The following is a 27,933-nucleotide window of genomic DNA, read 5'->3' as shown; positions in this document are numbered from 1 at the left end:
GAGCTCTGTGTGTCTTGAGATAATGTGTTTGAAAGAGGTCTCAAGTTGTGGAAGCACAACAAAAAGGCTACACCAATTAATCCCTTGTGGATCAAATTCCTTGGAGAGGCAAGTGTGGCGACCGAGCTCTTAGAACAGAAACACAACATAAATAGACTAACTATGCCACCCTGGGGGCTTTTTACCAGGGACTCGCCCTTAACATTAGGAGCACACAAGGCTCTCAGGCTCGTATCAGCCTGAGTCAGGCATGAGACATGGGTGGGGTACAAACAGTAAAATCACTTTTATTAATTAAAATGATCCAAACAATCATACGGAAAGAAAACCACAATCAAAAAAAAAAGTATTTATTTATATATATATATGCTATACAAAATTGGACGCTCCTGGCTCCTATTCTCCTAAAAAGAAAGAAACAAAGAAAACCACAAACACACGTGCACTCAGTCACACACCTCCAGGTGGCACAGCAATCACTCCAAAACACCACCACCAAGATGAGGAAGGCTGCCGCCCTTAGTTTCTTTGCCGCCCAGGCCTACAATTAAAAAAAAAAAAAAAAAAAAAAAACACACAAAAACAACTATTGACCCAAATGCACAATGTTTGTCTCAAACCAGTGTGATAAGCATTCTCGTCATAGACAGATACATTCCAGATGATCGTTACCCCACCACATTGTTGAATTTTACACGTTCACCACTTCAATCAGGGTACTCTCAGGAGAACAATTGGATAACCGGATATCCTAAACAGCCTCAGGAAAATACAGACCAGGTTTGTTTAACTCGTACTGGGCCAAAAAGACTGCACTTGAGTCAAAAAGATTCAAACAAAACACATTCACATAATAAACAAAAAAAAAGGAAGCTTAAATCAAAACAATGAACAGTGATGACTACGAATAATGAGCATCAAAAGCCACTTTAAATACAGCCCTCTACTTTCTGAGCACCCAAAATCAACTTCCGGGTAAATGGAAACATCCGCACCAATCCTCCTAGAGAAAAAAAAAAAAAAGTTAACGTTCCTGGTGCCGGAAATGACGCTAGTCAATAAGGCTACACAGTAGAGCAGCACATGGGCTAGTAAGTTTGTGGTCGCTCAGCGTTCGTATATCCGTGAAGTTAAGCAAAACAGCAGCCTGAACAGCAAGTCATTAAAGAACCACGAAACTCATCCGCTTCTCTAGAAGTTCGAACAACAACGAGCGCCGCCGAGTATATGCCGATTAGTTCCGCTGTCCACTCTCCAGCTCTTGCACACCGCACTGGAACAATGACATGACGTCACGTACAATGCCCTGCCAGGTGACGTACACCAACCGCCTTTATAGTACTCATCATAACTAGAGCTAAATCACCATCCAGCCGAGCGTTAATAGGCACAACTAATGCATACTGCTACACAAGGATTGACACAGGGGCCCTTAGAAAAGAGTTTCTGACCAGTGAGTAGTGGCCATTCATTAGTTACTTTTAAAAAAGGAAATGCATTTAAAAACCAATTTGATGATATTATACAGTATAACATTTGTGGTGTCTTGTCTAATGATTTTAATTGTTTTGTTGTTGATTCTAAGCAATGATATCTGGGATTGAGCAACGCCTTTTTGAAGGTGTGAACTCCAAAATGCCCAAATATTCTGTGAATGACTTTGATGAAGAGCTCTTCAGGTAGGTGATTTGCAGTGATGGGATTTGATGGAAGGGAGAGGGGCAATCAGTTATACATTGCTTTTTTCATGAATTTGTAGCCTTTGTTAAAATCTTTAGCCTAGTGATTAAAAAGCCGGAAGTTATTTGTCTTTCTGTATTTACTCCCATGTTCTCTTTTATAGGATTACGGGTGAAATCTTTGCTACAAGCATTGCCCTGAGGTGGACCTGCACCACATTTCCTCCAGCGGTGGTGCTACAACTTTCTAGTATCTGGCAAGCTCTCATTGTATCAAGTCTTGGACCCGAGCTTATCACCGCTAATAACAACAGTGTGTTTAAATTTTAGGACTGACTGGATTATAAAACAGTTTTAGATGTCTCTTTGATTTCTTTGTAAACTTTTTTTTGTAATTTGGTTTAAGGTTGCAGAGGCGCCAGTTCTTCTGCGATGATTACAGAGTCCAGCTGAGACGAGTGGGAACAGTTCTTGCTGGAGTCATGTATTCCACCAGATGAGGATCCCATTCAGTGGTGAAACGAAAACACGAAGCGCTTCACAAAACTTATTCGCTTAGCACACCGTTATTTGTGAGTCCCGGCAATGTCTGTGCCGTCGGAGCGCGTTTTCTCCATGTCCGGCCTTATTGTTAACAGACTAAGGAACCGACTTTCCCCCGATCATGTTTACATGCCTGTGTTTCTTAACAAGAACATGTAAAACAATAGAAAAAAAGCAAAAAAGATTTGCTGACAGTTTCAAAGTTTCAAAGTTAAGTGTAGGCTACGTTCTCCAATAGCCTAATTGCTGCAGGCTGCTTTATTTAAGTTTTTTTTCTCTGTTCACTTTTTTTTTTTTGCTTTCAATCTGTACTTTTATTTGTTTGCACGCAGGGCCGGCTCTAGGTTATTTGGTGCCCAAGGCGAGAGAGGTTTTCAGCTACAAAACACGATGTGTAATGTTTAAGCCTATTGTGTGTAAGCTTGTTCAAAAATGACGGAAACAATAAATGTTGCTGAAAAATAACGTCTGTCTCATTAAACTTAATTTAAATAAACAAATATTCGAATATTCGTTTTTTATGAGCTCAAATATTCGAATGTGATATTTGCGGGAAAAGCCCATCCCTAACACCCACTTTGCTTTTTGTTTAAAATTTCATTCACAAGAGAAATTAATTAAGAAGAGAAAAAATTGTGACATCAGCACACCTTGAGGATTTTTTGGAAATCTGTTCTTGGTGATTTAGAGTTTAATGTATTGTTCCAGATATGCTTCTGTTCGATTGTGAAGTGTTTTATTTTTCCTAGACTTATGGTCTTTTGATAGATTTTAAAGATCATTATAGTTGATGCTACTGTGTGAGTGAGGTTCGAGTAATGTAGTTGACTTGAAGTTATGCAAGCACATTTTCTGTTCTCGTGCAATGCTGTCCTCAGACATTCATGTAAAAGGACATTTTCTGTTTTCAAGGACTATAAACCACAATGTTACTACACATATTTGCCTTTTGTCTGCAAAACCATACATATCTTTGTTTTTTAATAGAGAAAATGGATAAATATGTATAATAAACTGTTTAGACCACTGGCCATCATTGGGTTTTCTGGAGGGAAATATGATCGATTTATTTAATTTAAGTGTCATGCTTCAAAAAGCCCAGCCCATATGGGCTTACAAGAAACTCCAAAGAGGTCAAATACAGAGTTCAATATTACAAAACAAACAAATGCTATGTTTTTTAAACTGCTTATCCAGCTCTCACATAAGGAATGAGACCAATTGAAGAGCATGCATATAGATATCCCACCCGAGAGAAGAGGACTCTGCAGTGGGGTTAATATCTTTTAAGGCAGCAAGAGCCTCAGCTGACAAGGGGCATGCAGTTTCTGGTACTATGACTCCATGTTCTGGATCAGCACCACAAGCTTCCTGGTCATGCAAGTATTCCATCTGTAATAGAAAATAGAAAGTCAAACAAAATACTATTATAACAATTGTCTTCTAACATACTGTGAGATGGAATATTCATGCTATGTTAGGTCGTAGTTTTCTAGGTACTTCATGTACATGTAACCCAATTGACTGATGGTTGGTCTAGTGTAAGGGAAAGCGTCTTTTCCACTGTACATTTTAATAGACTAATCAGCGCCATGAATTGTAATGATTAGCCAATCGACACCAAGGGCAAAAGTAATGCTTTTGTCAAAACGGTAGTCTGGCCTAGTACCAGCTGTGGTGCCTGTTACTTCTTGTCTATTTCGCTACATACCAGTCTACTACAGGCAATACCTCAAACGATATCTGTAGAGCAGTTTTTCAGGCCTAAAAATAACAGACAAGGCTCCCCCCAGGATGTAATCACGTTACTATCAGGTGTCAAGCATAATCAAGCTAATTGTTGGGATGGATGTAGGTAACTGTAGGTAGGATGCAATGTAAACCCTGGATTGAGAGGAAAGTAATAACATAGACCATCTTCACCTTTGGTTGTGCACACTTTTCCCAGCTATAAAGCTGCCATGACCTGTTCCTCACACAGTGAACATGGATCTTGCTATCTCCACATTTTCTACGCCTTGGTCACCGCGTACTCTGAATGAAAAAAGCACTGTGAGATTAATTTGAAAACAATACTATTTGAAACTGGAAGGTGGGAGAAAGTCCTTACTTACCTTGATGGCCATCCATGTATCTGCACACTCTCCATGAAAAACCTCAAACCAGTATCTGCCTTATTATTCCCAGCCGCATTGAGGTACAAAACCTGATTGAGCATAGGAATTAAAAATGTTAGATTCCAAGCAAAACTAAAAATGTAAACAACATGTAAACCAGTAGTTCAATTTAACAATGGTAGTCAACTGTACCTTCCGAAAAAAGCAATCGATACCTCCGAACACCACTATTCGTATGAGCAAACTAATTCTACTGGCCTGCCCTTTAATGTATAGATTTGGGCTGAGAAATGAAACCAGGCAGGGTTCTGGTAAAATCTTTTTAGTTGTCTTCTCTTAAATAATTTACTTTAAATAATTAAGATTGAGCTGAGTAATTTCAAATGCTTCTTGTAGCTTTAAAATTGTCTCAGCAGGTGACTGAAGAACAATAGATAAGCATACAGGTGTATATTTAAGGAAGCTTCAGAAAGTATGTGTTTGAATGCCGTCTGCTGCACACACTCTGACCCTGATGACGGACTCCACTGACTGCCACGACACCATGACACTCGATTCCCCCACCAGTGCCAGAGGGGCACCACAAATTGCTACCTGTTCTGTGTGGAACACTGACATAACCCTTTAAAACAATGCCGTATTGAGCCAGAAAGAGAATTGATTAGTTAATTTTTCGGGTCTTCGGGTTGTTCGTTCTTTTGTCCCGTGACGTGACAGCATTGGCTAGAGTAATTTGTTAATTTACAATTTACTTTCCTTACCAATGGGTGCATAGTACTTATTATTATTTTTTATTATAATTATTGGTTATGCTTTAAATTTTGTCCATACGATGGCGAAATCACTTTAATAAAGAAGATATAAATATTTTTTTTCTTCTATTTGTTCTTGTTTTACAGTGGATTCTAATCTTCAAAAATGACCTTGTTGTATGATTTATGTCTTTTGAGTTCACCCTTCAGATTAGATTAGACCATAGAACTGTAGTGTTAACTTGTTTAGGATTCAAAATGATATTTGCTTTTAATTTTTGTCATTATGTCCTATTTGAGCAATCTTCTTGTACATATATTAGACCAAAATGTAAAGTTTTCCTAGGAAAAGCAATTATTATACCAGCAAACTCAAAATTGGATTAAAAATTAACAAACTAGGCTATAAATACTTTGTATTGTAGGCTTGGATTATTATATTATTATATAGCCTAGTGTTTATTTACTGATAGTGTTTGTCACGTATCGTGATACAAGAAGCACGGGAGAGATCCAAATGCAGGTAAAAGGTTTATTGAGGGGCAATCCAAAAAGCATAAACAGTCCAGGCAGGGTCAAAACCAGAAAATCCAAAAACATAGAAACAAAACAAGAACACACGGGAAGAGCAGACTCTGGGAGGTATCATTCAAACGACAAGGACTCCGTGACAAAGACTGAGACAGACCGGGTATTTATACACAGAAGGATAATGGGGAAACAGGAGACAGGTGGGGGAACAATCAATTAACTAAAACAAGGAGGAAGGTGACCAAATAAGGGAACAGGAAGTGATAAGATGACAGACACCGTGGGAACGGAGGACACCTAGTGGACACCCAGGGAACACAACCCAGACACTGTGTTACGATCCAAGAGCAGTGTGTGTTTATTGGGTAATCCGAAATCAAAATCCAGTAAGCAAAGGTCAAAATCCAGGTAAGCAGTCAGAACATCAAACAAACAAGAAACAGAAGGAAACGCGAGGAAACTGGGTGACGGAAAATAAGGACCCCATGACACAGAGAGAAAACAGACCAGTTTAAATAGACAGGATAATGACGATGAAAGTGAAGACACCTGAGTGCAATTAACAGGTGTGCATGTCCACCCATTAAAAAATAATTCATTATAAAAAATTACAACTGATTACCAGCACACAACTACCGATCCGCAACGTTGCCATGACGTCGCAGTTACTTACTGGCAACATCACAAAGTTACGCTGTGGCGACGTATACGCACCTTTCACTTTTCCGGTTGCCATGGCGTAACTTTTGTCACCAGATTACTTTGCTGTTAGGTAACAGTTATGTGCTTCTTCAACAGACACCAATCGTCCTTCACTGATTCACAGCTGCAGCAGAAAAACATCTGGAGAGAGTTGTGTGTAAATCTGCACAGATGTAAGGATTAAACCAATGCTTTGAGTTTCCTCTGTACTGATGTACACAATGTCTCACTGCTAGGGCTGTGCCAATCCAGAGTGTGATAATGGCGTCTACAGGGTCAGATCAATAGTTAAGATTAAGCTCGGTTCTGTTTTCAGTGCTGGAGAATAAAATATACATTCGTAGATGTTTTGTTAGCACATAAACATTATCTTGCACATTTTATCTCCACAACAGGTAAGTTTATAGTGTTCGCTATTCCCAATCCAGAAGACCGCATACACAGACTATGTCTGTGACTATGTTTCAGGGTTATAATGGGAATATTATTGGTTTTATTGTAAACTATACTGGTGTCTATTTGATGGATTCTATTGAGAATGAGGAGATGCGTCACGGTAGCTTGCTGTCACGTGACGAATTGAGCCCGCCCACCATTTTGGGAGGATACGCTATCGGTTGCCAGGGGCAACAGTGTAAGAGCGATACAGAGACGGATACAAATTGTAACGGATATACGGATAGAAATTACGAGAAATTATATAAATAAATACATATATATAATATAGAAATTAAGAAGAAATTGAGAAGAATGCGACAAAAGAAAAGGGTCCTTACAGGGAGAAACTTACTACCAATGCCAAACAGAGGTATTTAGAGAAACTGGCTAATATTAAAAACGTCGACCCATACGAGCTGCCTGCAGCTGAATGGAACAAAGACCTACACTCTTTACCACCTTGCACTTACATGGAAATAGTTAATTACTTGGTTTTTGGCATCAGTTATTACACTATGCTAGAATTCAAAAGCCTGAAATCCTTGGAAAGTTACGAGACATTCTGCTGCGGCTGGGTGCGCGACTTGGTCATCTACAAGCCCCCAAACTGTGAAAACACCATTGTACTGGCAATGGTAAGTTGCTTCACCTTTTGTCAAGTCAACTCACTTTTAATTATATAGTGCTTTTTACAATCCAGATTGTATCAAAGCAGATTAATAATATAATAATAACAGTAAAATAACAAAGTTTGTTTCTGTTGTAACTTACAGCAGCTCTGGATCAAACAGTGATGGCATTCAGTTCAAATGAAATGCTTTTTTCCATGTAGGGAAACGAAAAAAACTGTAACAAATGGTTCCTACGGTTTTCACGACAATCGTGTGAGACACTGGAGCAGTTTTTTACACAGCAGTGTTTTCCAGGCATTCTAGAATAGTGCGACAACCTCCTCTACTACCAATGTAAACAATGAACTGTGCTGGCGGGTATACTCCCAAAATGGCGGAAAGGGGAGGAGACGCGGTCTCTGGGGGTGGGGCGCTGTGTCGTGACGACATCTCCTCATACACAATTGTTGAGATGTAATCTGGCAGATGGCAACCAATAGAACAAGAGTAATTCCTATTGGAATAATGCTAAAAACATTATGGTTTAACGGAAACTGTAAGAATGCTTTTTTTCAGCAGGGTAATGATACTCATACTGTACTGCACATTATTGACAATATTGAGCTGAAACTTGACTTTGCAAATTTAAAATTGCAAATCAAATGACAATCGCAATATCTAAAAAAAAAAAAAAAATCGCGATTAGATATTTTCCCTAAAGCGCACAGCCCTACTCAATGCCATCTGCCACACCTAATTCTTCACATTAACTCTTAAATCTTTTACAGTTAACGTGTCTTTTCTTCTCCACCTGTTTTTTCCTGACCCCACTGACCCAGTGAGTATTTTGGTGTCCAATGGTCATGTCTTAACTTAGTAATTTCTGCAGTGCATTAGTTTTATATAAGCACTTTCAGATTTAAAACTTTGCATTCACACAGAGCTGTGTTACACACTGCATGAAAGATAATGTTCAAAAATACATAATAGGGCACCTTAAAATGAGACAAATCTGTCCCTCTCTATTATTAAACTAAGCTATTATATGACACTAGCCATATGATTTAAATGCTTTACTTTTATGAGTTTTAACGAGAAACCACACGAAACAGGTGAATAAAGACTGACAAACGATGTTTAATGTTCAAAAGTTATTATTTCAAGAAATATAAAGCATTGTGTCTGGTCTTGTGGAGGGAGAGGAGTGTATGTCTGTATTTTTCTGAACATCTGAATGTGTTTCTTCATATATTTGCCCACATAGTTTTGAACCATACTTTATAGCTTTGTCTCAATGTGTTCCTTGTCAAAATCCAAAATTATAATCTTTAAATCTTAAAAAACACCATTATTTTATTTGAAATTGTTAATAACTTTGTTTTACTGACAACATATGTTTGTTCCCCAATCTGCACAAAACCCAAGAGCAAAGAAATAAAGCCCACCGGACATTATCTGAGTCACAGAATCTTCCAATATTATTCACAGAGCTCGTCTAAGAGAAAGGGAACAGTGGGACAGGGAACGCTAAAGGAGGACATGTGTGTGCCATTTAAAACAGAAAGGACTAGGAGAGAAGAAATAGTGATGACGAGACCAAGAACAGGACACAGTCATTTAAATAGTACACTACACATTATACACATTATATCCCACTGGTTTAGTGAGGACTGTCAGACATTAGAAACCATAGCACATGTCCTTTTAAGATGAAGAAGATATGAAGAAGAGATGCAGAAATAAAAGATCAATTGAGTAATCTGATTGGACAAGGCAGGAAATGTATTTGTGATTTCTTTCTGAGAGCGGGTTTGACGAGGAGAAAATGATCGCTGAAAACAAGCCACAAGCTGGAGGAAATAAACCGAATGATCCAGAAGATGGCGGTAATACAACGCTCGTGGGTAGAAGAAGACGACGAAGAAGAAGAAGAAGAAGAAGAACAAATCAATAATTAAAAGGGAGATAAATAATAATTGGCAAATGTACTGGGACAATGAGGAAAAGGGTAGACATTTACATTCAATACAACCAGTGGTAGGTAGAGGAAGGAAGTCAAGTGGAAAAAGGAAGAAAGACTGTATTATTTCTAGATTAAGATTGGGACACACAGGACTTAATTCAACAATGCAAATAACAGGGAAACATCATACAGGTTTGTGTGATTGGTGTGGAATACGAGAAACAGTGGAGCATGTACTAATTAAGTGCAATAAACATTCAGAGGAAAGAAGTAAGATAAGAGAAGAACTGCAGATGGAAGGTAATCAGCAATTAACATTAAGGATAATTCTAAATTCAGTAGAAGGGGGCAGGTTAATAATAAAGTTTTTAAAAAGAACCAATTTGATCCATAGAATATATAAGGGTTATAAATGTATATATATATATATATATATATATATATATATATATATATATATATATATATATATATATATATATATATAAATTGTTTTTTTTTTTTTTTTTTTAATACAGTTAAAATATTAGAATACAAACAAAGTTTTTTTTTTTTTTTTTTTGTAAAAGCATCCCTCTCTGGAATGAGATGGACTTTGCCGTAGATGGAGGAGCTGAACACGCAGCAACATTGAAAGCACGAGTCCTGATTGTTCTGGTAGTGGTGATCTAGTCTAGTGTATTTTGTCTCTGATCTATTACCCACAGTAGATGGCGGTAATGCTCTTTTTAAGAATGCGAACCACCAAATAAGCACAAAGAAGAAGAAGAAGAAAAATAAATAGACGACACCCAAACGTCAGCTTCAAAAACAACAACTAAAAGATATATTAGCTAAGGACATAACATCATGTAAGTTGATGCAGCTTGTGTTTGTCTTGCATCCAGACTCACCGGAAATGGTTCGTGTAACTGTCTGTTCGCTTGTGTTCAGCTTCCGGTGATCGCAGAGAAATTCTCGGATAAATCTGAACCATGGCTTCGTCAAGCGACACGACACTGATAGCAGGTAACATCCTGCCTTCAAGAAGCACTTCAGACAAACTTTGATCAAAACAAATATCTTAACTAATCACAGACCAGTGTGAGTCTATGTTCGGTTTTACTTTCGATTTCATCACGCAATAATGTTTACCTCCGAATCTAAAAAGAGCCTGTTTTTATCCAGCTTTCCTTCATCGATATACAGCGTGTTGTCAGTTATTTAATTTAAATGCATGTTAGAGGGACCCTTAAAGGAAATTGCAGAGATTTGAGATGAAGTGTCGTTGAAATGGCAACAAAAAATATGCTGTGAATTTCTGAAAACAAGTAGAGTTGAGCAGTCTTAAAGGGTTAGTTCGCCCAAAAATGAAAATTATGTCATTAATAACTCACCCTTATGCTGTTCCAAACATGTAAGGCCTCCTTTTATCTTCGGAACACAGTTTAAGATATTTTAGATTTAGTCTGAGAGCTCTCAGTCCCTCCATTGAAGCTGTGTGTATGGTCTACTGTCCATGTCCAGAAAGGTAAGAAAAACATCATCAAAGTAATCCATGTGACATCAGAGGGTCCGTTGGAATTTTTTGAAGCATCGAAAATACATTTTGGTCCAAAAATAGCAAAAACTATGACTTTATTCAGAATTGTCTTCTCTTCCGTGTCTGTTGTGAGAGAGAGTTCAAATCAAAGCAGTCTGGATATCCGGTTCCCGAACGAATCATTCAGTTCACCAAATTGAACTGAATCATTTTAAACGGTTCGCGTCTCCAATAGGCATTAATCCATAAATTACTTAAGCTGTTCACTTTAACTGTTAACTTACACTCCCTCTGAGTTAAAACAAACCAATATCCCGGAGTAATTCATTTACTCAAACAGTACACTGACTGAACTGCTGTGAAGAGAGAACTGAAGATGAACACCGAGCCAGATAATGACTCGTTCACGAGTCAAGAACCGTTTCTGTCAGACGCGTCCGATTCGTGAACCGAGGAGCTGATGATACTGCGCATGTGTGATTCAGCGTGAAGAAGAGACACACAGGGCGTCTGAACCGAACTGATTCTTTTGGTGATTGATTCTGAACTGATTCTGTGCTAATGTTATGAGCGCAGGTAAACCGAAGTCAGTCTTTTGTTCGTTATCTGTCTCGGCTCGGTGTTCATCTTCAGTTCTCTCTTCACAGCAGTTCAGTCAGTGTACTGTTTGAGTGCATGCATTACTCCGGGATATTGGTTTGTTTGAACTCAGAGGGAGTGTCAGCCACATTAAAAAAGTTAAAACAGCCTTTTAATTAACAGAATCGACTTAATCATGGCTTATAGTAAGACGTGCAAACGTAAAAGAAAACTCGACACAAGAACATGTTTCTTCTTGCCCAACTGGTTAATGAAAACAAGGACATAATCAAAGGAGAATCTGGAGCTGGGATAACCTCTAAAACCAAAGCTGATACCTTTTTAAATGCTCATTATCATCAAATGTTTCTAAAATGTTTACGTTCAGAGGCAGATTGCCAGTAACAGCTTGTAATGAGTTTGTGAGTGGAAAGGAAGAGGATGGAGGGGTCGGCTTGACTGCTTACGGTAATTTATTTTCTATTATTCACTTTTAATGGTTCACAGTGTCAACTACACCAACATAAACACAATATCGCGATCAATTCTGGGTTTCTTCTCCGAGGAATGATCATCTGCCAGCAGTCTTTCTCTCTCTCACCTAATCCTGTTTCTCCTGGCATTATATACTCTCTCCACACCAATTACTGAAACAAGACACAGGTGTTGGTTATTTCCATTTAACCTAATCACGATTTGTCTCCTGCCTCTCTCTCCCGCTGCAGACTTCACTAAACCATGCCCCCTTTGCCACATACCCCCACCGCCTGACTCAGGCCAGGGAGCCATCCAGCCTGCAGCCGCCCCCCCCCATTTCTGGAGAGAAAATTGGCCACAGCAATCTGAAAACCCGGCCTGTGGATCACTTTGAACTAAAAAGGCTGTAGAGCCAGATACCAATGAGTGATCCGCGCGTTGGTATCCTTCATGCGGTGGAGCCACTGCAACGGAGCGTGGTCCGAACAGAGGGTGAATTCCTGTCCCAGGAGATAATAGCGGAGGGTGAGGACGGCCCATCTGATGGCAAGTTGTTGTTTCTCAATGGTGCTGTACTTAGTCTCTCTCTTAGAGAGCTTGCAACTAATGTACAGCACCGGCCGTTCCTCCCTATCTCCTGCGACAGGACTGCTTCCAGCCCCCTGTCCGACGCTTCTGTCTGCAACACAAAAGGGAGAGTGTAATAACGGCCCACCACATAGAGCAACTTTCACCTGGGTAAAAGCCTGCTGACACATCTCCGTCCAGTGGACCGTATCTGGTGCCTCCTTTTTTAGTAAGATCAGTCAAGGGGCTGGTTAGGTCCAAATAATTAGGTACAAACCTTCTGTAATATCCCGCCAGCCCCAGCTACTCTTACCTCTTTTTTTGGTCTTGGGGTGTGGACAGGTCGCAACAGCTGCTGTCTTGTCAATTTGTGGATGCACCTGTCCATGCCCCAAGTGGAAGTCCAGATATCGATATCTCACTTCCACACGCCCAATCGCACACTTTTTTGGGTTGGCCCTTAGATGCTGCATATGCCGTTGTCAATCATTACTAAATATAATGATATCATCTAAGTATGCAGCCGCATATGCAGCATGGGGCCGCAGAATCATATCCATGATACGCTGAAAGGTGGCCGGTTCTCCTAACAACCCAAACAAATTGGTGTAATCCAAACAGTGTTGTGAAAGCTGTATTTTCTCTGGATAATGGAGACAAGGGGATCTGCCAATATTCCTTCGTTAAGTTCAGTGTCGAATAAAAACAAGTCATACCGAGCCGATCAAGCAATTTGTCAGCCCGCAGCATTGGATAGGCGTCGAACTTCGACACAGCATTCACCTTGCGATAATCCACACAGAAACAGACTGAGCCATCCGTTTTCAGAATTAAACTATTGGGCTCGCCCAGTTACTGTTGGATTCTTCTATTACTCGCATTTCAAGCAACTCGCCTAATTCAGTCTGAGCTACTTTTCCTCTTGTTCATGCAAGAGATACGGCCAGCTGCGAACTACCACGCCTGGCTCTGTCACGATATGGTGCTGAATAAGGTTAGTACGGCCAGGTAGGGATTAGAGGCTGACATTTTTTCTGGATTTCTGTGGGTCACGGGAATCCCGCAGGAATCCCGCATGATTAGGAACAAAATCACTATTAATCACGGGATTGGGACGGGACAGGAAAAAATGTCAGCGGGAGTGGGCGGGACTGGGAATACACTTGGATCCCCAACTTTATACACAAATATAGCCTACCTTTTATATAAATAACCTATAAACTGGGTGTGCAATATGAAGATTTTTGATCGTGGGCGATAAAAATGTCTCTACAATCTGCTTTTGAAGAAATGTAGTATTGTGCTCCAGCACATTCTATCAGCTGCAGTTCTGGCGCCTCCGTCATATACTGAACAACACCACATCATTCACAGCAGTGTTAACTCAGCGCTAGAGTTACACTCTCATTTACATGTGCTTTTAAATGTTTCATTCGTGCGCTGCTTTGACCTGTGCTTTTTCTGAGCGCCGCATTTACCCGACCAAAGTATGTGAGTGGAGCAGAGTATCTGAGTGGAGCCAGGAGCAGATTTTTTTTGGTTCTCCAGGCACGCTCCATCACGAGTACAATTCTCTCCGATCAGAAGGTTATAATGACGGCAATAACCGGTTATATACAGGCTAGTTCTCAAGAAGTTTGTCTGTTCCTTTTACTAAATATTTTCGGTTAAAGCATGATTCAGCACATTCATACGCAGTCGATTTCCCAGTAATGCGTTTAAAAAAATAATCTTTACAGTGCTACTTCATCTGTATCTGATTTTGAATAAGCAGAAATCTGTAAGAAATGCATCGATCTGTAGATAAAATAACTGACGAAATTGTACTGTTATTTTCATCACAAACAAAATTCGCACAACAGAAAGCAGCAATTATACCTTTTAATGCTGACAATGTTATTAGTTTGGTGTGTGGTAAGATAAAAAAAAGTTTGCACACAATAGCCTTAGCCACTTTGAAACTCTCCTGTTATTTTTTTATTTTTTTATTTTAATATAGGCTACGTTATGAATATAACATTGAAATACACTGAAATACTTTTTCCATGGAGTGAAGGCGGAGCGGTGTAATTATTAAATGCTCGGAGCAGAGGGAAATTGTTGTTAAAATCCTCCGTCATTTTTGGTCATACAGATAAAAGTAATCAATCTTTCAAATCCGTATGCGTTTATTCGTGTGCACTCCGAATAACAATGAAACGCAGTGCTCCTGTAAAATAATTAAAGCAAACAAGATGCAGTTTCTGCCTTCTGGGTCATGTGAACTTGAGCGTGACCCAGGTTAGCATGGATGATTTACATGAAATTTAATGTGTGTGTAATGCATTGTTTAAGATGGCTTTCAGCTGGGGGATTTTCCCCCCAGTTTTTTCGTGGGATTGGGACGGGACGAGATTTTTTTTTTTTTTTTTTTTGCGGGAGTGGGACTGGACAGATTTGAAAATCCACTCCCGTGTCACCCTCTAGTAGGGATGAAAACACATCTGCAAACTCTGCCTGTAATTTAGTTGCATCATTAAGCTGGGAAGGCGAGAGGTGATCTCCACATTGGGTCAGTTTGAGGGATTGTGTTTTGACATTCACCTCTGGACCAAGATCCTCCTCTCCACTAATTCTCCATCGACAGCCACCCAAAAGTGTGGAGTTTTGTTCTCAAGTCCAGTACATACTGAATTTCGTTTTTACATCGAGATGGTCCATCCTCCCAAGTTTCTCTCAGGATGTCCAACACCCCATGGGGCTGACGTCTGTAGAGAAGCTTGAAGGGGGAAATCCCCATGGAGGCTTGCGGGACCTCTCGCACAGCGAAAAACAGGGGCTCTAACCATTTATCCCAATTATTGGCGTCCTCTTGGACAAATTTACGAATCATTGATTGAAGCGTGCGATTTAAAGCGCTCTACCAGGCCGTTGGTCTGTGGGTGATAGACGCTGATCCGAATCGATTTAATGCCCTATAATTCGTAAAGTTCGCGTAAAGTATGTGACATAAACACTGTGCCTTCAGAATCCCCACCCAGGAGATTAAACGAAACAATGCGTCCACAAAACTCTTAGCCGAAATGTTGCGGAGAGCCACTGCTTCAGGATATCGTGTTGCATAATCCACTATGAATAATGCAAAACGATGTCCCCTTTCTGATCGCTCTAATGGCCCAATGAAGTCCATACCAATTTTCTTGATGGGGACCTGCATTAATGGAAGTGGGCGCAAAGGAGAATTTGGGGCGTCCGGTTGGCTTACCAACTGACATTCAGGACAAGACACGCACCACCTGCGCACATTCTCATGAATGTCCGGCCAAAAAAAAAACATGAGGGGATTTAGTGTCGTCGCCTGTGCTTTGCCATTGGTTTAGAATGAGCCGCTTGGAAATGTATTTCTCTGCAGCTCCTTGGAACTAAGAACTGGCTTGTATCTTCTTTTGTCTGAGCATCTTGGGTCACTCGATACAACAATCTTTAAAAATAGCAAAATACGGATAGGTAAGCACAAAGAAGATAGCGACCAGGATGGAGAGGCTGACCGTCAATGGTATGGACCTGTTCAAAAGCATTTTTTTACGTCTCATCCTGAGACGGTTCCAGGGGAAAGTCATTTGTGCTCCGAGAAAATTAAGGCCCAATCCCAATTCTACATCTTAGCCCTTCCCCTTACCAAAAGAGAATCGAGACACAGGGGTAAGGTTTCAAATGAAAATTTTTAGGGACCACACTTCAAACGAAGGGGTTTGAGTTATCTCGGCAACATGGCTGCTACAGCGTCTCTTGAAGATTGTCAGGAATTCAGCATTCCAAATAGGGGAGGGAAGATCATTCCACCAGCCAGGAATGGTGAAGGAGAGTGTTCTGGAAAGTGATTTTGAGCCTCTCTGTGAGGGTACCACAAGGCGTCACTCACTAGCGGATCTCTGACTTCTGGAGGGGATATATATTCGGAATAGTGAGTGGTAGTAGAGGGGTGCTGAGTCTGTGGCTGTTCTATATGCAAGCATCAATGTCTTGAATTTGATGCGAGCTGCAACTGGTAGCCAGTGTGAGGAGATGAAGAGAGGTGTAACATGGGCTATTTTGGGTTCATTGAAGACCAGTTGTGCTGCTTCATTCTGAATCATTTGTAGAGGTTTGATTTTGCTTGATGGAAGTCCAGCCAGAAGAGCATTGCAGTATTCCAGCCTAGAAATGACAAGGGCCTGGGCAAGAAGTTGTGCAGCATGCTCTGTTAGAAAGGATCCGATCTTTCTGATGTTGTGCAATGCAAACCTGCAAGATCGAGCAGGCTTTGCAGTGTGGTCTTTGAAGATCAGCTGGTCATCAAACGCTACACCAAGATTTCTGACTGCAGTTGATGGGGAAATTGTAGAAGAGCCTAGCTGGATAGTGAAATCATGCTGTAGAGTTGTAGTGGCAGGAAAGACAAGAAGCTCAGTCTTTGCCAGGTTGAGCTGTAGGTGACAGTCTTTCAGCCATGAAGAGATGTCTGCCAAAAACCCTGAGTTCTGTGCAGCTACCGTTGGATAATCTGGATGAAATTAAAGATAGAGCTGTGTGTCTTCAGCATAGTAATGGTAGGGGAGAGTCCATCTGCCTGTATGATGGGAGTCAGTGATGTCGTGTATATGGAGAAGAGGAGGGTTCCAAGAACTGATCCCTGAGGAACCCCAGTGACCAGTTGATGTGCTTTGGATAACTCCCCTCCCCAAGCCACCCTGAAAACCTATCAGTGATATAGGATTCAAACCAGCAAAGTGTAATCCCAGTGTGATGCCCAGTGTTGAGAGGGCAGACAGAAGGATCTGATGATTGACGGTGTCAAAAGTAGCAGATAGATCCAGCAGAATAAGAACCGATGATTTGGAATCAGCTTTTGCAATCCACAGGGCTTCCGTGACTGACATTAGGTCAGTGTCCGTTGAATGGCCACTCCTGAAACCAGACTTGTTAGCATCTAGTTTGTTGTTTTGTCAGAGAAACAATGATATCTGGTTGAAAACAACTCTTTTGAGGGTTTTCAATATGAATGGATGGAGAGAGACAGGTCTGTAGCTATGTCTGTGAGGAGAGATGTGTTGATGATGTGTGTGAGTGCTAGTAAAAGTGTAGGAGGGATTGCTTAGAGGAGGTGTGAGGGGATTGGTCTAGAGGGCATGTTGCAGGATTGCTAGAGAGAAGAAGTTTTGAAATTTCTTACTCCGTGAGGGGACAGAAGGAGATGATGGGAGTGTTAGCAGTGGGTGTGCTTGGTTTGAAGTCCTGTGTGTGTGGGGCTGAGAACTGACTACTTATTGTTCTGGTTTTGTCTGTGAAGAATGTGGCGAAATCATCAGTTATTATAGAAGTGGTGGGAGTTGTTGAAGGGGGACAGAGGAGAGAATTGAATGTTTTGAAGAGATTACGTGTGTCTGGAGCACTGTTGATCTTGTTGTGGAAGTAAGAAGATATCGTCAAATATCGTCTAGACAAGAGGTTAAAGGGTTAGTTTACCCAAAAATCTAAATTATGTAATTAATAACTTGCCCTCATGTTGTTCCAAACCCGAGAGACCTCAGTTTATCCTGTAATACAGTTTAAGATATTTTAGATTTAGTCCGAGAGCTCTCAGTCCTTCCATTGAAGCTGTGTGTACGGTATACTGTCCATGTCCAGAAAGGTAAGAAAATACTCAAAGTAGTCCATGTGACATCAGAGGGGCAGTCAGAATATTTTGAAGAATTGAAAATACATTTTGGTCCAAAAATAGCAAAAACTATGACTTTATTCATCGTCTTTTCTTCCGTGTCTGTTGTAAGAGAGTTCAAAACACAGCAGTTTGTGATATCCGGTTCGTGAACAATGTAACCAAATCTTTTTGAACCAGTTTACCAAATCGAACTGAATCATTTTAAACTGTTCGCGTCTCCAATACGCAATGACTTAAGCTGTTAACTTTTTTAATGTGTCTGACACTCCCTCTGAGTTCAAACAAACCAATATCCCGGAGTAATTCATTTACTCAAACAGTACACTGACTGAACTGCTGTGAAGAGAGAACTGAAGATGAACACCGAGCCGAGCCAGATAACGAACGAAATATTGACTCGTTCACTGACTAAATCGGAACTGTGTTCTGAAGATAAACGGAGGTCTCACGGGTTTGGAACGACATGAAGGCGAGTTATTAAAGACATAATTTGGATTTTTGGGTGAACTAACCCTTTAAAGTAGAGCATAAAGTGTCAGTTTCAGCAGTCACACCCTGAGATGAGAAATGGGTAGATGAGGGAAGAGAGGAGGATAATAGGGAGGAAAGATTGGGGGGGGCACACAGATTATAAAATGTAGTTTAAGTGTAATGGAGAAATGGTCAGAGATATGTAGGGGTTTTACCAGAATGTTGTCTGCAATACAATTGCTTGTGTGAGTTAAGTCAAGTTGCCTGATTTGTGTGTGCTTGTAGTGGTAAATCGTTTGAGATTAAATGAAGCATGGAGTGAATGGAAGTCTGTAGCATAAGGCTTGTCCAGATGAATGTTGAAGTCACCAAAGACTAAAAGTGGACTGCCGTCCTCCGGGAATGAGGACACCAGGCCATCCAGCTCCTTCAGGAAGGTGGATAGAATTTGCCTATAGGAGGCCGGTAAATGACCACAACCTGGAGTTTTATAGGAGCTGTTACAGTGATCACATGAGATTCCAATTAGCTATAATTGCATAGGGGAGAGTGGGTTATTTCCAGTTGTTAGAAATGAGAAGACCAGTCCAAGTGATCTTTCAAGCTGTTTCTTGGCACTCAGTGGGTGTTGCATGCATCAGTCCAAAAGAAGTGAAATAATAAGCACCCATCTATAATAAAAAGTGTCTCACATGGCTCACCCGCTGAGTGGCATTAAACAGCTTGAAAGATCAAAGACCATTTTTTTATTACTCTGACTGGATTCATCTGTAAGAAAAAGGTTATATACAACTAGGATGACTCGAGGGTGAGTGATTTATGGCCTAATTTTCAATTTTGGTGAACTAAACCTTTAAGATGCATTCTTCATAAGTCACGGTCCACAGAAAGCTGGAGGTTTTGCTTCATGAACTTAAATATGGATAGTTTTCAATCCATGATGTCTTCAGGCCCATCACTATGTTTATCTCTCCAGATGATGAGGTTGTAGGATGTAATGTTGTCACGATACCAAAATTATTGTTTCGATACGATACCTAGTCAAGAATTGCGATTTCGATACTTTTCCTGAAAAGGGAAAATACACTCTCAAATATCATTGATGTGCTTTATTTTAAAACCGGGACAACATTCTAATCATATAACATACTAATAAATGAACATATGAACAAAATATGAAATGTTAAAATATAAAAAATAAAATAGAGCAATGACATTCAAGGTAAAGAGTGAATAAATTTAGCGGCATTATCTCAGTTATCGAAACATAAGAGTAATAAATTTATCTTGATTCTGAACTTTGAATAAAAATATGAACAGCGATTATATTAAACAATGTTTCTGAACTCAGAAGAAAATATCAATTTAAGCAATGGCATTCAAGTAAAAAAAAAAAAGCTAATACAATTTTGCAGCAATATCTCAGATATTGCAACTTATTCAGAATTTCTGTGCAACCTTTTCTTTCAGAGGAGAAAATCAGCCAGTGAGCTTTAATGAGTGTCATCTTGAATGAGCGTCAACCTTTTCTACCAGTCGTGGACCGGTGGCCACAGTATCACTTGTGCTCGCAGATGCAGTCTAGTGATGCGCGGGTCCAGTTTTTTTCCAACCCGCGGGTCTCACTTTTATGAAATTATTTGGCCCGACGCAGCCCGCAAATAAAGTCACATTTCTTTACCCACCCCGACCCGCGCATCGGGGACATCACGGAAGATACATTGCTACTAGACTCATATTTCTTGTTCAATGAAGTTCCTCCCTCCACAGCTATTAGCGCTATTAGCAGTGCATGCGCAGCTCGTGAACAGCTCTGTGAACGGTTTCATCCTGTACTCAAGATGTGACGGACCATGTAATTTGTTGAATGTAGTGAACGAATCCGCCCTTCACTGAACGAGATCGAGAGATCTTCTCATTCGTCAACGAGTTGAATGAACTGATACATCTCGTTTATGAAGGAAATGAATGAGTATACAGGGTCAGTGAGCCAAGCATGTGAATCTCGATCAGCAATCAGCAGATACAAAGGGCAGTTATAGGTGCTGTGCAGATACGCTCATATTCATATTTAGCATACAGAACATAACTCCACTTTAATACCCGATTAATGTGAATATTATATTTGAACTGTCTGACCAAACAATTAAAATGTTAATTATGCAAGAAAACCTTGTGCTTTGTTCATCTGAACAACTTATTTAAACTATTTAATGCGATTATGCACACATTTTAGTAAAGCCAAATCAGTTTAGTAAAGCCGCTAATGCAGGCATCTCGCTGTGGTGCTTTTTTGCTGCTTGCATGAGGAGAAAACACACAGACGTCCATAGGGAGGCACTGGAAGCATGCATTGCAGACACCAACATGAATTACGCCTCTTACAAATCTGGAACGCAATCATTCTTTGAAGTATCGATACAAAAAAATTTAGGAATCGTGACATTTTTAATTTCCGAGAATCACGATACTTTTGAAGTATCGGTGCACCGTGCAACACTAGTACGATGCAACATCATTTTAAATACACAGCTGAGTTTAGAGTTATAGTGGCACCAGTTGTTTATGTATGAACAATTGTTTATGTAGGCGAGAATTAGCAAAAAAAGCGTCTTTTGTAAGAGTTAAGAGAAAAAATTATAAGATTATGGGATAACTTTAATGTTATTTGTGACTGGGAATAAGTAATGTTTAAAAAAAAATATATATAACATGGATCATAAGTTCAATATTTCGGTTGAAGAGATAAGTATCCTGTTGACTGTCTGTCTCGAGCTCCAGAAAACCAGTAATGATGTGGCCTTTACAGTTTCAGACTTGGAAAAACAAAAAGGCTGGAAAAAAAGACCACAACGTCTAATGCAAAGAATTTCAGCATATGGATGGTTCTTCAGAATGATACACTTCTAAATAGAACCTTCACGATGTGTAAAGAAGCGTATTGTTAAGAGTGTAATATTGTGTGTATGGGGAAAACATTCTTTAATCACATAGTAATTAAACTAGACTTTGCGTTTAATCAAAAAGCTGCCTCATGGCCACTTTTGATTATTTTAAAAGATAAAGAAAAATAATTATTATATTCTTCTCTTTGTAGGAAGAAGGGGCAGCTTTATTTTTGATAAACCGAACAGTGAGTATACACATTGAGAAATCTCCTGATTCTCAGTCAGCCTGTTGTAGCTCATCAATGAGCTCGTCTTCTTTCTCTCACTCTTTCTTCAGTGTCTATGAGACTGGTGCTGGTGGGAATCACTGGAGCAGGTAAAAGCTCCTCCGGAAACACCATCCTGGGCAGAAAAGCCTTCAGAGTTGCCAAAAGCCCTTCATCTGTGACCAAAGAGTGCTCGAAAGAGACCGAGAATGTGGCTGGAAGAGAGATCACTGTAGTAGATACACCGGGCATGTTTGACACTGATATTTCAGAGGAGCAGCTCCTGATACAGAAGATCAGTAAGTGTATAAACATGACAGCACCTGGACCTCACGCCATCATCCTGGTCATTAAAGTGGATACGTTCACTGAGGAAGAGAAACACTCGGTGGAGAAGATCAGAGCCATATTTGGAGAAGAAGCAGATAAACACACCATCGTCCTCTTCACTCACGGGGATGAACTGACCGGCTCTATTGAAGAGTTCATGGAAGCCAACGAGGCTCTGCAGGAAATCTTGAGTCGCTGTGGGGGAAGACATCATGTGTTCAACAATAAAGACATGGAGGATCGTAATCAGGTGGTGGAGTTCCTGCAGAAAGTAGATGCTATAGTCACTGCTAATGGAGGAGAACATTACACCAGTGACTCTTACCAGGACGTGGAGCTCATGCTGAAAACTAAACCAGAGGAACTGAAGAAGGAGTATGAGAAGAAACTACAAGACATTCAGAGAGACCTGGAGGCCAGATTTACTGAAGAGATGAAGAAACTACAGGAGAGAATAGAGACACTGACAGTGTCTGAGCAAGAGAAAGAAGAGAAGATCAAAGAGCTGGAACAACTGAACAAGTGTAAAATGAGAGAGTACAAGCGTTATTATGAAACCAAGCTCAGAGAGGCCAGACAGGAGGCAGAACAGACCTGTACTCATCCAAATATAATACAAAAGATCTTTCAGAAGATTCGCAAAATCAAATCTTAATCACATTCTGGTAATATGTATATCTGTGTTAGCCGCAGTCAAACACACCTGAAGCATCTAGGATTTCAGGACTGTTGATAATTACAGACAGGTGTGATGGAGGATTTAATTACATTGGAACTGAAGTCTGCAGAACAGTAGCTCTCAATACGCTTACAAACCCCTGATATACAGTATGTGTAACATTTGTAATATGTGTATATATGTACCATTTAACTACCATTCATCATGTTAATGTACCATTTATCTGGGTACTGTATAGAGCAGTAGTAATGCGCCGGTCTGGGTTTTTTCCAACCCGCGGGTCCCGCTTTCATTAAATAATTTGGCCCGCCCCATCCCGCCCTGCAAATAAAGTAAAATTTCTTGACCCCCCCCCGAGCTGCCCCGCGCATCGGGGACATCAAGGAAGTTACGTTGCTACTTAGACCTTTGTATCGTAACCTTATCAATATAGGCTATAGGTAATTGCACTATGATGGTTCGTTCGTAAACAAAACTTTTAGGTGAACGAATCGTTCTCGTTTACGTAATCCACTGATCATAGACAGTAAAACAGTAGTTCCTCCCACAGCAGCGCGCGAGCAGCTCGTGAACAGCTCTGTGAACTGTTTCATCCTGTCAAAAGAAATGGTCACTGATCGAATCAGTGAATGAATCATTTTGGTGAACGAACTGAAAATCAGCGAATCTCTTGAAAGAATCAAGATGTCCACCACTAAATTCCATGCAACTTAAATGGATTTAAAAAAAAAAAATTTTAATGACCCGCCCCACAATAAAGTGCCAATTTCTTAACCCGCCCGCCCCGCCCCGCGGGTTATGAGACGACCCGCGCATCACTAATGAGCAGGGCTGTCCAAACTCATCCTGGAGGGCCGGTGTCCTGCAGAGTTTAGCTCCAACCCTAATCAAACACACCTGAACCAGCTTATCAAGCTCTTACTGGACATATGGTGCATTCTCGCCGAGTGGCAACCTCCCGCTCTCTCTCTCTTGTGAAGCCAACACGGAAGTGACTTAATCTGTAATTCATCGACTGGCTGCAGAAGGGAGTCAGTCCCATAGACTCCCCATGTTAAAACGCCCAACTTTACAGCAGAAAAAAACATGTTTACAGCCTGGTGCAAACAATGATATTGGTCTAAATAGCTAATTTTGCCCTTCATGACAGTGAGGGGGGTGAGTTGTTTTTAATAACTCATCCATTTCAATGATATTAAGCCTAAAAGTTCTGCATAATTAAGGGCATGACCCAGGGCTTAAAGTTCTCCATGGGTTCACCTACCAGTGGTATGAGAGGAGCACAGCTTTCACTCTACACCAAACTAACATTACTAGCCAATCTTATAAATGTGAGAGCGCATAATAGTGCAACAAAAAGCAGCGATGCGCAGTGGTCAAAGATGTCCATCTCGCGCATATTTACATAGAATAACTAATTAAAAAGCAGCAGAGCTTTGTAAACAGCTAAGTGTAATAATGTCATCTCCGTAAAACATTGTTTTTTGAAAAGGTCCTGTTCACACGTGATCTATTAATAGTAACTTACCGGTGATTTACCAGTAAAGACTGTATGTGTGGAAGGGGTTAAACTCTTCCTCTGTATACGCTGTGAATGTGAATTTACGTTCATGTGGCAAAACGTGCATTATCTCACTAGATTTGTTATGTAAATCATTTACAAACCTTAGCCAACACAGGAGAATACATCAACCTTGTCTAAATATGCCATGAATTGTACATTGCGATTTCAAAATAAGTTTCTGTTAGTTATTAAAATAAAGTGGATTTAAACCGCATTTAATCACGCGGTAAAGTGAAACATCACCAGGCCGTTATAATGTATTGGTATATTACATTATGTATTTTATTTTTCTTTATTTCTTCATTTATTTAAAAAAAAAAAAGGACAGTTGTACATTAATCAAAATGTGTGAATGTTAATGTACCCAAAGGATAGTTTTCATTGGTAGGAAAACTAGAGAAAAAATGAAAATAAAAAAGAAGCAAAATAGAAAAAACAATAACAACGAAATTCAACCAAAATTTAAGCAACAAATTATACAATTTGACAAAAAAATGAAAAAATAAATAAATATGTATTAAACCAATTAAAATAAAGAGCAGCTTATTAACATTTATAAACAACATTAATGTTCTATATAACTGTTGGTTATGAAGAAGCTATTTCTTAAAATGTTGCTTAAGTTAAATGATGTACATTCTCTAATTAATTGTGGTATTGAATTCCACTGATGTGATGCTCTAAATGGAAAAGACAGCTTGACCAAACAAGGTTTTTCTATGTGGAATTATGCAGTCAGCTTTAGCTGCACGTCTAGTTACTCTGTTTTCAATAGATTAAAATGTAATAAAATCAACTAGAAGAGGAGGAGCTAAACCATACATACTCTTATGAACTACACAAACTTTTCTAAACTTGATGTGATCAAACCTGATGTTTTCCCAGCTGAGCAGGTTATGTATATTTAATATATGACGATGGTAATGTTTTTTTTATTTATTTTTTTTTATTAATATTTTTATTAAATTGCATGTTTGTACAGTAATTCCAATGGTTTTATAATAATGTGTATTAGACCAACTTGTCAGACAATAATTAATATGAGAAAGAATCATAGAATGAATGAAAATATAATTTTTTTAGCTTCATTTGATCAGATTTGAACAGTGTTGTTCAATACAGTCATGTAATTCCTTGGTTTTGATATAAAAATATGAAATAAAAATTTGAGCAAATTAGTATTGCCTCATCGTTAGTTCATATATAAATAGTCAGACTAAAGCCTGGTTTCCACTTAGGTCTGTTTGTGTTACTAAAAATATCAGATTACTCCGTTGTCAAAATAATCAGTAAATTACTTGATAACCAAAATAATCATTAGTTACAGCCCTAGATTAGTTAAATATTTCAACTGCATTGTTTTACTTTTAATTAAAAAAAGACAAAGGTTTTGTCATTGATAATCTTAAAAAAAATATTTGAAAAAATATTGTCTTGTTCTAGTGAACCAAGTATCTGTATTTTGTTTTATCTCTAGTACCCAAGTTAAACTGTACCCAAGTTTAAGCAAAATGATTTTACCTATAACTGAGAATGAGAAAAACACTAATAAACAGCCAGACATTCACGAATACATTTGGCACTTGTGGAAGTGGAACATACTATGAGTGTGAAAAACTGAGCGAGAAAGGTAACATTTTCAGCAGAAGTAAGGATTTGGGTGTTATCTGTTTTGTTTTTTCAATGTCTTAATAAAATGACTGAGAGCATATGAAAAGTTATGGAATAATATCTGACAGTGGATCCAAAGGAAGAAGCACCTTTGCTGAGTCAAAGGAAGTAAATATTTCAGTTAAAGTCTGTTAGAAGGTAATCCTTGGGGAATGTTCTGTCGGTTTTACTTAAATATGTGTAGACTAGGGCTAATAGAGGGAGTTTATTCGTGTTGTCTGTCTCCAGACAGGTAGGGGGCGCTAGTGGAGCTGTGAGATGTTGCCTCTCGCAGATCAGAAGAAGAAGATGCGCAGATCTTCCTGTATTTGTGCCTCCGATGCCAGGCCTTGCACTTACTGGAAGGGAAATCGACACAGTTCAAAGATGAAATATTCAAAACATTACCTCAGATGATAGTTTTCTCTAAGGTAAGTTTAAAATCATGTTTTATCACTAGCTCTTATTCTGACTTGTGGTAATAAGGGTAAAGTATATCTAAAGTTATTGATAGGCCACACACTTCACAATTGCTCAGATCCAGTTTTGTGTCCAGTGGCTCTCTTTCGATTTACAGAATATCAGAATTGGTTTAAATCAAGGGCCTTCAACCGGGGCTCCAATTAATGTTTGATCACAAATAATGTGTGTTTAAGAATTGAAAAATGGGTAAAATGCGTGATAGTCAGATTTAATCACCCTGGAACGAAAGCAAGAGCAGCCTGAGTTGATAGTATAGTGATATTATATTATTGGTGAAACTGATTTGGTCAATTCTGCACTGCGTATTTTTGCGTGACAGGAGACTTGTGTGTGTGTGTGTGTGTGTGTGTGTGTGTGTCTGTGTGTGTGTGTGTCTGTGTGTGTGTGTGTGTGTGTGTGTGTGTGTGTGTGTGCTCTTGTTTTTGTGTCATATCAGGACACAACTCTGTATAATGTCATGGGTATGACACAGGTATTACAAGGAGAGGGTGACTTATGAGGACATAACCCATGTCCCCATTTTTCAAAACACTTATAAATCATCCAGAATGAGTTTTTTTGAGAAAGTAAAAATGCACAAAGTTTCCTGTGAGGGTTAGGGTTAGGTGTAGGGTTGGTGAAGGAACATAGAATATACAGTTTCTACAGAATAAAAACCATTACACCTATGGGATGAACACACTTTTCACAAAAACAAACATGTGTGTTTCTGTCAGTCCTCCGTCAGAGAGAGAGAGAGAGAGATACAAATACCCCCGACTGGCAAAATCAGCAAATGTGTGTGCCATCAGAAAGGGTGTTCTCTGCGGCCGGACTAATTGTGAACAGATTGCTCTCCCGTCTTCTTCCTGAGCATGGGTTGGCTTGGGTTAGGATAGACCTTTCTCTTATGAATTAAACAGTTTGTTATCACACAGATTTAAGTCTGAATAGTCTCTCTCCCTCTCTCTCTTTTTATGGGTGTGTGTTTATGCCTGTGTGATTGCATGCATGGGAGGGATGCGATTTTCGACTACTGATCGAATAATACCCAGCGATTATCGATTATTACTTTTGCTTGAAATGCACATTGCTAGTATTTAATTAGATTTTTTTATCAATTTAAAAGTCTTTACTGTAACTTATCAAATGTATCCATCTTTTCTGTATAAACATACATTTTCAAGACAAACACTTGAGTTTTCCCTACTGTTAGGGCATTTCCACCTCTGGGCCCAAAATAGTGGGAGCTGACTTACAGGATAAGAACAATTTTCCAGAATTTTCACAGTTTTTTGTCACTTCCTATACAGGGCTTCTGACTGCAACCAAATGGTCACATTTTGCGACCATTTTTTCTGCCGGTGTGACTCAATTTTGTGAGCAATCACACTGGTGTGACCACTATGTTGCCCCACCTCATAAGCACTACTATTCCAGTCCTTTCTGGTTTCTGGTGATC

General features: G+C 39.5%; 2 protein-coding genes and 1 long non-coding RNA gene across 7 annotated transcripts in view; 2 read left to right on the top strand and 1 right to left on the bottom strand.

Annotated features, from left to right (window-relative positions):
* Positions 1 to 269: 269 nt before the first annotated feature.
* On the bottom strand, positions 270 to 8,194 carry LOC113078421 (uncharacterized). 3 transcript variants are annotated; one of them, XR_003281497.1, is made up of 6 exons: positions 7,534 to 8,191; positions 6,337 to 6,487; positions 4,337 to 4,428; positions 4,146 to 4,256; positions 3,472 to 3,614; positions 270 to 1,003 (listed from the first exon to the last, which is right to left on the bottom strand). It is a non-coding gene; the product is annotated as an uncharacterized LOC113078421 (long non-coding RNA). The 3 variants fall into 3 exon arrangements; XR_003281496.1 differs by lacking the exon at positions 270 to 1,003 and having other exon boundaries at positions 3,275 to 3,614; positions 6,337 to 6,592; positions 7,534 to 8,194; XR_003281495.1 differs by lacking the exon at positions 270 to 1,003 and having other exon boundaries at positions 3,275 to 3,614; positions 7,534 to 8,187.
* On the top strand, positions 6,586 to 25,537 carry LOC113078420 (GTPase IMAP family member 7-like). Of its 2 annotated transcripts, none has more exons than XM_026250751.1 (3): positions 6,586 to 7,397; positions 21,730 to 21,765; positions 21,858 to 25,537. In XM_026250751.1, coding segments are annotated over exons 2-3 (915 nt in total). In that variant the 5' UTR covers positions 6,586 to 7,397; positions 21,730 to 21,764; the 3' UTR covers positions 22,772 to 25,537. The 2 variants fall into 2 exon arrangements, with proteins under 2 accessions (XP_026106536.1, XP_026106535.1); XM_026250750.1 differs by lacking the exon at positions 6,586 to 7,397 and adding an exon at positions 10,401 to 10,419.
* The window catches only part of LOC113078419 (uncharacterized), an 88,066-nt gene continuing 70,047 nt past the window's right edge, over positions 9,915 to 27,933 (top strand). For both annotated transcript variants that reach the window (XM_026250749.1, XM_026250748.1), the window contains exons 1-3: positions 9,915 to 10,187; positions 10,270 to 10,344; positions 26,259 to 26,440. The gene's annotated coding sequence lies outside the window, so the exon portion shown is untranslated. The remainder of the gene's footprint in view (positions 10,188 to 10,269; positions 10,345 to 26,258; positions 26,441 to 27,933) is intronic.

Source organism: Carassius auratus, unplaced genomic scaffold, assembly GCF_003368295.1.
Source record: "Carassius auratus strain Wakin unplaced genomic scaffold, ASM336829v1 scaf_tig00025698, whole genome shotgun sequence".
In the NCBI taxonomy this organism is placed as follows: Eukaryota; Metazoa; Chordata; class Actinopteri; order Cypriniformes; family Cyprinidae; genus Carassius; species Carassius auratus.
Note: the sequence above shows the minus strand (reverse complement) of the source record. Positions and strands in the feature narration are given on the sequence as shown.